The 10,029-nt window shown below is 38.5% G+C and overlaps 2 protein-coding genes across 2 annotated transcripts; both read right to left on the bottom strand.

Annotated features, from left to right (window-relative positions):
- Positions 1 to 317: 317 nt before the first annotated feature.
- On the bottom strand, positions 318 to 1,253 carry LOC116521291 (olfactory receptor 10A7-like). The gene has a single exon (XM_032235976.1). The coding sequence runs from the start codon at positions 1,251 to 1,253 to the stop codon at positions 318 to 320; it is 936 nt and encodes a 311-aa protein (XP_032091867.1).
- A 7,583-nt stretch (positions 1,254 to 8,836) lies between these two features.
- LOC116521292 (olfactory receptor 1020-like) lies at positions 8,837 to 10,029 on the bottom strand. Its single transcript, XM_032235977.1, has 2 exons — positions 9,420 to 10,029; positions 8,837 to 9,171 (listed from the first exon to the last, which is right to left on the bottom strand). The coding sequence occupies exons 1-2, from the start codon at positions 10,027 to 10,029 to the stop codon at positions 8,837 to 8,839; spliced, it is 945 nt and encodes a 314-aa protein (XP_032091868.1).

The raw sequence follows: 10,029 nt of genomic DNA on the forward strand, positions 1-10,029 counted from the left end.
TAGCACTAATAAAAGTGCCCATATGATTTTTTTCCTCCCTAATTGCAACTTAATAAGACATTTTATGAAGATGTACTGGAATGAACAAACTAGTTATGAACTTGGTATGGTAGGGCCAGACACTGTTTTGAAATTAAGTGGATGCCAGCACCTAAACTATTATTTAAATACTAAAATAAATTTTAAAATACAATAAGATAAAGGGTGAGATATACATTAAATGAGGATCTCTTAGGCAGATTAATTCTTTATAGCAACAAAACTGGTATAAAATCCCATCTTCAATATAGTTTACCAATGATTATTGAGATGTTATACTATAAATCTCTTATGTTGTATTTTCTAACAGTTTTAAAGAGGGCTTCCTTCACTTCTCTGTTTCTCAAACTGTAGATGATGGGATTGAGCATTGGAGTCAGGACAGTGTAAAACAGAGAAAATATTTTGTGTAGCTCCTTCAGTCTTTCTGTTTCAGGTACAGCATAAACAAGGAATAGTGAAACAAAGAAAAATGAAACTACCATGAGATGAGAAGAACAGGTAGAGAAGGTCTTCTGTTGTGCTGTTTTAGATTTCATTTGCAACACAGTATAGAGTATATAGATGTAGGAGGTCATTGTTAGGAGAAATGTAGTTCCTATACCCATGGATCCTGTAACAAATGTAGCAAGCTTTACTAAGTGTGTATTGCTACAGGAAAGATTTGCCACTGGATACACATCACAAAAGAAATGGTCAATTTCACTAGGTCCACAAAAAGTTAACCCTACAAGAAAAGCAGTTACAATAGTGTTGGTCAACAAACCACTCATCCAAGATATGAGGGCTAACTGGAAACAGAGTTTACCGTTCATGACAGATCCATAATGCAGAGGTTTGCAGATTGCTAAATATCGATCATAAGACATCATTGCCAGAAGATAACATTCAGTGGATGCTAAAAAACCAAAGAAGTAGTATTGTGTCATACAGCCATTGACAGATATAGATTTATCCCCAGTTACAAAACTAGCCAGCATTCTGGGCAAGATGGTTGAAATGTAACATGTCTCTAAACAAGACAAATTCACAAGGAAGAAATACATGGGGGTATGAAGATGTTGGTCAGCTACAACAAGTAGAACAATAAGTAGGTTTCCCACAACAGCCAAACTGTATATAATGAAAAACAGTGTAAAGAGGAGTATTCCCATTTGGGGAAGATTGAATCCCAAAAGAATGAATGTTGTAACATTTGACTGATTTATTTCCATTTTTTCTAATCAATGTCTATAAGGTGATTCTGAAAAGTCATCTGAAGAACTTTAATAATTTCATTTCCCTTTCTCTCTTTCTCTCTCTCTTTGATGATTAAAGCAAAGTTGACATACATTGACAGAATTGCTGGTTCACATACCTAGACAACGGAAAATGTTGCATTTCTTAACATACTAACCATACCATAATAGAAAATGTTATATATTAATTTTGTGATGTTGAGGGTAACAAACAATCATCCAATAATATTCAGTGCTTTCTTGGAATGTACATCTGTGGGAAAGTATAAATTTTAGTGGAATTCAACATTCATGGCAAAATGAGCGGCAATAAAGCTTTGGAGCTACCATTTTTTAAATGTCAGATGTAGCCTCAGAAAATTCAAATCCAGAAATGTACACATATTTGGGGTAGTTGTATCTACTCTATCTAAAGATAAAGGTTCCCTTTGCACATATCTATGTACTAGTTGTTCCCAACTCTAGGGAGTAGTGCTCATCTCCGTTTCAAAGCTGAAGAGCCAGTGCTTTCCAAAGATGTCTTCATGGTCATGTGGCCTGCATGACTAAATGCCAAAGGCACATGGAACACTGTTACCTTCCCATCAAAGGTGGTCCCTATTTTTCTATGCATTTTTACGTCCTTTCAACTTCTAGGTTGGCAGAAGCTGGGACAAGTAATGGAAGCGTACTCCGTTACACAGCACAAGGGATTCAAACTGCCAAACTGCCAACCTTTCTGATCTATAAGCTCAACATTTTAGTCACTGACCCACCGCATCCCTTATCTACTCTATCATACTTTCAAACTATACTTGGGCACATCTAAAAAATAAAATTGTATTTAAAAATAGCATTGCTTTTTTAATACAAAGTTTAATATAAGTTCCATGTATTAGCAAAATGAATGCAATTATAGTGGGATTTCTTGTTGTTTGAAATATTAGAGAGGATATGAGTCAAGCAGAATAATACCGAGATGCAGTCAGGCATGAATAAGGATTATATTTGAATTGTACCTATATCCCTGATTTCAGGAAATGCTAATTGCAAATCTCTAAGATATAATTTTAGAGATAAAGCATATGGAATGTTTTCATGGAATGGGATGAAAATAATATGGTTGTTTGAATCACAATAAATCATTTGTAATATTTCCCAATGCTTACTTCACAATTGAAAAAGCAGACATTTCTTAACAACTATTAGGACAAACAGTTAAATTATATGTCTGAGTGGAAAGCAATGGACCTCTGACTAGTAACACACACATAATAAATGCTTTCTGTTTTGCAAATGAATATTTGATTTAGATATGATATTTAATACTCATATAATATAAATTACATAAAATTATTATCTAAACTATCTTTTTGATTCCATGAGTATGTATTTTATGAAAAAGGGTATTTTGGTAATTTAAATCTTAATTCATTTTAAAATGACTCTCTGGCGTTACTGATCTTTGGACTATTTCTTATATCTCATACAACTGCAATATTTTGGTTTAAAAAAAAAACTCACCAAGAATATGGATAAACAGTGTTATTTTCATTTGAACACCTATTTCTAAAGTATTTTCAACCAAATTCTTGTTCCAGTGTTATAGAGATTTTAAATTTTTTCCAAAACCTTCTTCCTAAAATTTGCAAATGATTTTCAGTAAAATTGATTCTCTCACTTTCATTGCTATGATTCATCCAAAAAGAATCCAAAGATTTATGTAATATCTATCTCATTTATCAGTAACTAGTATCCCCCATAATATACTAAGTTAATAGTAACAACAATTTTGATGAAATAAAAATTCATCAAAATAAATATACAAAATTCCTTTTTGAGTACCAAACATAAAATGAAAATATGATGATATATGCATAAATACTTACCTCAAAAACAACAATTGTCCTAAGCAAGACAGCTTTAATTTTTGTTCATGGAATACCTGTTTCTTTTCTCGATCTTCCCCATGCTGTAAAAATATTGAGGAGTCTTCTTTGATCATGCAGTCCCTTAGCAAGAAACAACCTGCAAGGTTATATGTACTCCAAAATATATATGATGTCTTTACCCTTATATATTCAAAATTGTTTGAATCTATTTCATCTGTGTTTGCTTTCCTTTTTTTGGTAACAAGGAAAATAATTACTAGGAGAGAAATGGGGATGGATAGGAAGAAAGCAGAAAAGCTGAAACATTTGAGATTATATTATGACTGCAGATTATCAGTTGTTGGACTTTTAACAAAAGATATCATTAATAATGATTTCAGCTTGGTTTTTTTTTCAAAAATGAATACTAGCAATAAAGCAGATTGATGAAAACTTTCTCAAGGAAATATTTGAAACTTCTAACATGCCACCATCAGATGAAAGCTATCCAGCATTCCATGTCCAGGCAAGATTCTAGGTAAATTGCTGGGGGAATATCACTGGTAAATCTCACACCATATGATAAATATAAATCAGTCTATTCTGAATAAACTGGTACATCAAAATCAAAGACAATGGGGAGTGTCAGCAGAAGCCCTATTTGCTTCGGTTGTAGAAAAGAAGATCTTGGTAAAATGTAAGCAAAATATATGAAATTTAGACATTTAGGTAGGCACAACCAAACTTTCTGATCTCCCTTACAGATGAATTTCTCTCTCCCCTTGGATGCTCTTCAATTATAAAATTCTATATGCCCTACAGTGAAAAGTCTTCTCCCTCTTATAATGTATTTCTGTCAAAGGTGACAGTTTATCGATATTCCAAACTCCCATATGAAGATCAAGTATGCATTTGCTCAACATAAAGTTGAATCCATTTCATACATCATTCTAAAGAATGTATTGTACTCTCATGGCAATCAGAGCTAATGCACTGCCTCATGGGTCTGACAGACTCCATTTATGTAGAGTAAATTGAGGCATTTAGTTGGGAAAATTCCCACAGGAGGTTGTTTGGCATGTTTGAAAATACTTCTGGATCTTTCAGTGGAGTTGAAGAGTTGAATTTATTCTTTTCCTCCAAGGTTAGTCATATTGTAGAAGAAACTGCTTAAACGTATTCCATAAATGCTTTCAATAATGCTTTCAATAAATGCTAAGATTTTTAGACTACCATGTCATGGTTGGATCATTTCCTCATCAGGCTTGACTTCCATACTGCTACCCCTCACCGCAGGGAGATGGAACTGACTAGATGATTCCGCCCCAGGAGCCTGATGGACCCTGAAAAGTTCCTGATGGAGCTTGGGACTTTTCCTGAATCCCTTGCTCACAACTCGACCGAAGCCCTAGTGGAAGCCTGCCATAGGGCGGTCACTGGGGCTTTGGATTATTTTGTGCCTTTGCGGCCTCTGACCTGGTGTCAATCAATCCTGGTTTACCGAGGAGCTCCGGGAGATTAAATGCCGGAAAAGACACCTAGAGAGTGGTTGGAGGGCCAGCCAGTCCGAATCTGATCAAACACTAGTAAGAATTCATATTAAATCCTACTTAGTGGCGATAAAAGTGGCAAAATTTTTCCACTCTTATTGTGTCTGCAGATAACTGCCCAGCCACCCTGTTTAGGGTGACCTGCTTCTTACTTAACCAAGGAGCTGGGAAATACCCCTTGCAGGGTAGGGCTGAAGGGTTCCACCACAAAACCGCGTTCGACTAAACCGCGCTCGATGAAACTGCGTAGCTGACATCATCAACAGGGCAACAACAGCGCGGAGACAGAAGCACGCTGTAAACGCTAAACCTAAAATTAACCCCTAAACCTAAACCTAACCCCCCTAAACCTAACCCTAAACCTAACCCTAAACCTAACCCTTAACCTAACCCTAAACCTAATCCTAACCCTTAACCTAACCCTAACCCTAACCCTTAACCTAACCCTTAACCTAACCCTAAACCTAACCCTTACCTTAAGTTGAATCGGCTAGCTTTCAAAACACTATTTAAAGCGCCCTTCTTTCTCCGCGCTGGCTGTTGTCGCCCTGTTGATGATGTCAGCGACGTGGTTTAATCGGGCGCGGCTTAGTCGAGCGCGGTTTTGATGGGTCACGGGGCTGAAGAATTTGTTCAGTATCTCCAGGATAGAATCCCTCAGATCCGGACAGGCTTAGACTCTGACTGGGTAGATTCAGGCAAGTCGACGGGGATGAATCTTGTGGAGACCATCTGGGATGAGTTTAATCCTGTGACCCCTGAGAGCATGGACAGGATTATGGGGAGACTCAGTGCTGCCACTTGTGTGCTGGGCCCGTGTCCCTCTTGGTTAGTCTCGGCTGCCTGGGAGGTGACACGAGGCTGGCTCCAGGCGATTACCAACACTTCATTGAGAGAGGGGTTCTTTCCCACCGCCTTGAAGGAGGCAGTGGTGAGGCCCCTCCTTAAGAAGCCTTGGTATACTATTGCAATGACTCGGGGGGTTGGAGTGGGGGGCACCGTTTTACGGTGGTTCTCTTCCTACCTGTCAGATCGGTCACAGTTTGTATTGTCTGGAGGGCAAGGATCGACCCAGAGGCGCGTCACTTGTGGGGTACCCCAGGGGTTGGTTCTCTCACCCCTCCTGTTCAACATATATATGAAACCACTGGGTGAGATCATCCGTGGTTTTGGGGTACAGTATCATCAATATGCTGATGATACCCAACTTTTTATCTCTACCCCAGACCACCCAAATGATGCCCTCAACGTGATGTCCCAATGCCTGGAGGCTGTGCGGATCTGGATGGGGAGGAACAGGCTCAAGCTCAATCTCTCCAAGACAGAGTGGCTGTGGTTTCCGTCATCCTGATTTCTGCATCTTGTTCCATCTTTGATGATAGGGGGAGAAATTTTAGCCCCCTCAGAAAGGGCTCGCAATCTGGGCATCCTCCTGGATATGTGGCTTAGTTTAGAAGAACACCTGAAGGCCGTGACTGGGGGGCCTTTTACCAGGTTTGCCTGGTACATCAGTTGCACCCCTTCCTGGATCGGGATGCTCTGTGCACAGTCACTCATGCCCTCATCCTTTCTTGCCTGGACTACTGTAGCACTCTTTACATGGGCTGCCCTTTAAGAGCACCCGGAAGCTTCAACTGGTCCAGCATGCATCTGTGCGGGTTATCATGGGGGCACCTAGGTGCTCCCATGTTACACCCCTTTTAGATGGCCTGCACTGGTTGTCGGTTGTCTTCTGGGTGTGATTCAAGGTAGTAATTATGACCTTTAAAGCGCTCCATGGCTTAGGCCCAGGGTACCTGTGAGACAACCTACTGCCACTGGTAGCCTCCCATCGTCCAGTGCGATCCCACAGAGTTGGCCTCCTCAGAGTGCCGTCAGCCAGACAGTGTCAGCTAGTGACACCCAGGGGGAGAACCTTCTCTGTGGGAGCACCTTCCCTCTGGAATGAGCTGCCCCTGGAGCTTCATATAAACCCTGACCTTTGGTCCTTCTGATGCGCCCTAAAAAGTTGGCTTTTCCAGCAAGCCAGACTGGCCTGAACAAAACAAAATAAAGTATTGATCATTGTTAATTTTAATTTGAATTTTTTTTAAAAAAATGTATTGTCAATTTTAATTGGGTTTGGGATATTCCATTTAATTTTTTTTAACTTTTATATTATGTGTTTCTTTTAATTGTTGTACGCCGCCCTGAGTCCTTGGGAGAAGGGTGGCATATAAATCTCAATCTCAATCCAATGACATTAATTGTGTAAGGTTTTCCCCCCCAAAATGTGTGTGTGTGTGTGTGTGTGTGTGTGTGTGTGTGTGTGTGTGTACTAGAGCCGAGGTGGCGCAGTGGTTAGAATGCAGTACTGCAGCTACTTCAGCTGACTGTTAGCTGCAGTTCAGTGGTTCAAATCTCACCGGCTCAAGGTTGACTCAGCCTTCCATCCTTCCGAGGTGGGTAAAATGAGGACCCAGATTGTTGGGGCAATATGCTGACTCTGTAAACTGCTTAGAGAGGGCTGAAAGCCCTATGAAGCGGTATATAAGTCTAACTGCTATTGCTATTGCTATTTTGTGTGTGTGTGTGTGTGTGTGTGTCTGTCTGTCTGTCTGACTGTCTGTCTGTCTCTCTCTCACACTTACTCTCACTCTCACTCTCACTCTCTCTCTCTGTGTATTATTACATATGTAAGCATTACATTAATATATGTGTCAACTTGTAAAGCGTTACCATGACTATTATCAAGTTGACATTGGAGGGAGGATTCCATGCATACCTTCGGTCAGAGTCGGATCTCATATTTCTACAATCTCATTGGTGGATATGATTTATAACACAGACTGAGGGAGGAGAGAGTTAGGGGTAAAGTGCAAAGACCATTAACCAGAATTCAGTTTCGGCTCCTCAGAAGAACATGCCAAAATGTTGATGCTAATAAATGACTGGATTTCTTTTGAACTTTGTCACAAGGGTCATAAATTAATTAGTTCATATTTTGGAAACATCACAATATGAGTATTTGGGAAAGCAATTGCATTTTAAAAAATCTATAGGCTTAACTTAAAGAAACTATTTGGTATATCTGGTGACTCGTTAATTTACACACACACGTGTGTAATTTTGTGATTTAGTGATTTAGTGTGGACTGTAAATTAATGAATATATAAAGCTATAATTATAATTATTTATTCATTAAATTCACATCGGTTAACATCTCAAATTCATTACTGCAATAAAGTTACATTTAAAATAGCAATAGCAATAGCAGTTAGACTTATATACTGCTTCATAGGGCTTTCAGCCCCCTCTAAGCGGTTTACAGAATCAGCATATATTGCCCCCACAGTCTGGGTCCTCATTTTACCCACCTTGGAAGGATGGAAGGCTGAGTCAACCCTGAGCTGGTGAGATTTGAACCGCCGAACTGCAGCTAACAATCAGCTGAAGTGGCTGCAGTACTGCACTCTAACCACTGCGCCACCTCAGCTCAAAATGGACTTCTTTATCCAAAACACTGCATGCTTTTTTAGATGTGAAAATAGAACAGTAGAAATATACAGAGACGTAAACTAGCAAGCATATTATTAATTCTGTGAGAATATTTTAAGTGCCTCATGAAATTATTGCAATGGGAGAATATGGCAGTTCATAAAATGGCTGCCTGGGTGGCAAGGATCAGATAAAGTCAACCAATTTACCAGAAATTAAAATGTTTCCTATTACTTTCTTTCTTTATTTACAAGTGTTTTGTGTCATATCCATCAAAAGCCAAATTTAAACATTATAAAAGGAACATACAATAGAAAATAATACAGAAAATAATAAATAATATCACAATAGTAGTAATAATAATAATATAAACAATTACTGCAATAATATGTGCCCAAATACTTTTAACCCTCCCATAATGAGCCATATAAAGGCACTTTTGTAGGGATGGATAGAATGTAGGTTTTTGAAACTAATTATTGCATTTATATTAGGATTATGAAGGGCCAGGAACAGTTTTGAAACAAAGTGATGCCATAAGCTGAACTTTATTTTAAATAATAAAATAATATCTAAGGTAAATTAAGGTAAAGAATACATACATGAAATGAGGATACTTTGGCCATTTTAGTCTCTGTAGCACCAAAGCTGTTAATACACCCCATCTTTAATTCTACTTTAATTAAAAAAGTATAATACTATAAAAACTACTGCTATATTTTCTAATAGTTTTAAAGAAGGCTTCTTTCACTTCTCTGTTTCTCAAACTGTAGATGATGGGATTGAGCATTGGAGGCATGACAGTGTAGAACAGAGAAAATATCTTATGTAGCTCTTTCAGTTTTTCTGTTTCAGGGACAACATAGACAAGCAATAGTGAAAGGAAGAAAAATGAAACTACAGTGAGATGAGAAGAACAGGTAGAGAAGGCTTTTTGTTGTGCTGTTTTTGATTTCATTTGCAACACAGTGTAAAGTATACAGATGTAAGAGGTCATTGTTAGGAGAAATGGGGTCCCTATAGAGCCAAGGTGGCGTAGTGGTTAAATGCAGCACTGCAGGCTACTTCAGCTGACTGCAGTTCAGCAGTTCGGCTGTTCAAATCCCACCAGGCTCAAGGTTGACTCAGCCTTCCATCCTTCCGAGGTGGGTAAAATGAGGACCCGGATTGTTGTTGGGGGCGATATGCTGACTCTGTAAACCGCTTAGAGAGGGCTGAAAGCCCTATGAAGCAGTATATAAGTCTAACTATTGCTATTGCTATACTCATGGATCCTGTAATAAATGTAACAAGCTTCACTAAGTGCGTACTGCTACAGGAAAGATTTTCTATTGGAGACACATCACAAAAGAAATGATCAATTTCACTGGGACCACAAAATGTTAACTGTAGAAGAAAACCTATTATAATAGTGTTGGTCAACAAACCACTCATCCAAGATATGAGGGCTAACTGGAAGCAGAGTTTACCGTTCATGACAGATCCATAATGCAGAGGTTTGCAGATTGCTAAATATCGATCATAAGACATCATTGCCAGGAGATAACATTCAGTGGATGCTAAAAAACCAAAGAAGTAGTATTGTGTTATACATCCATTGACAGATATAGATTTATCCCCAGTTATAAAACTAGCCAGCATTCTGAGCAAAATGGTTGTAATGTAACAAGTCTCCAAAAAAGACAAATTCACAAGGAAGAAGTACATGGGGGTATGAAGATGTTGGTCAGCTACAACAAGTAGAACAATAAGTAGGTTTCCCACAATAGATAAACTGTATATAAGGAAAAATAGTGCAAAGAGGAGTATTCCCATTTGGGGAAGATTGAATCCCAAAAGAATGAATGTTGTAACATTTGACCAATTTATTTCCAT

This window comes from Thamnophis elegans, chromosome Z (genome assembly GCF_009769535.1).
Source record: "Thamnophis elegans isolate rThaEle1 chromosome Z, rThaEle1.pri, whole genome shotgun sequence".
NCBI lineage: Eukaryota > Metazoa > Chordata > Lepidosauria > Squamata > Colubridae > Thamnophis > Thamnophis elegans.

Excerpts from the sequence above, each read along its gene's own strand:
- LOC116521291 (XM_032235976.1), bottom strand. The coding sequence starts at position 1,253 with ATGGAAATAAATCAGTCAAATGTTACAACATTCATTCTTTTGGGATTC.
- LOC116521292 (XM_032235977.1), bottom strand. The coding sequence starts at position 10,029 with ATGGAAATAAATTGGTCAAATGTTACAACATTCATTCTTTTGGGATTC. Across the intron at positions 9,172-9,419 it reads ATTTATTACAGGATCCATGA|GGACCCCATTTCTCCTAACA; the intron begins GTATAGCAATAG and ends TTGGCTCTATAG.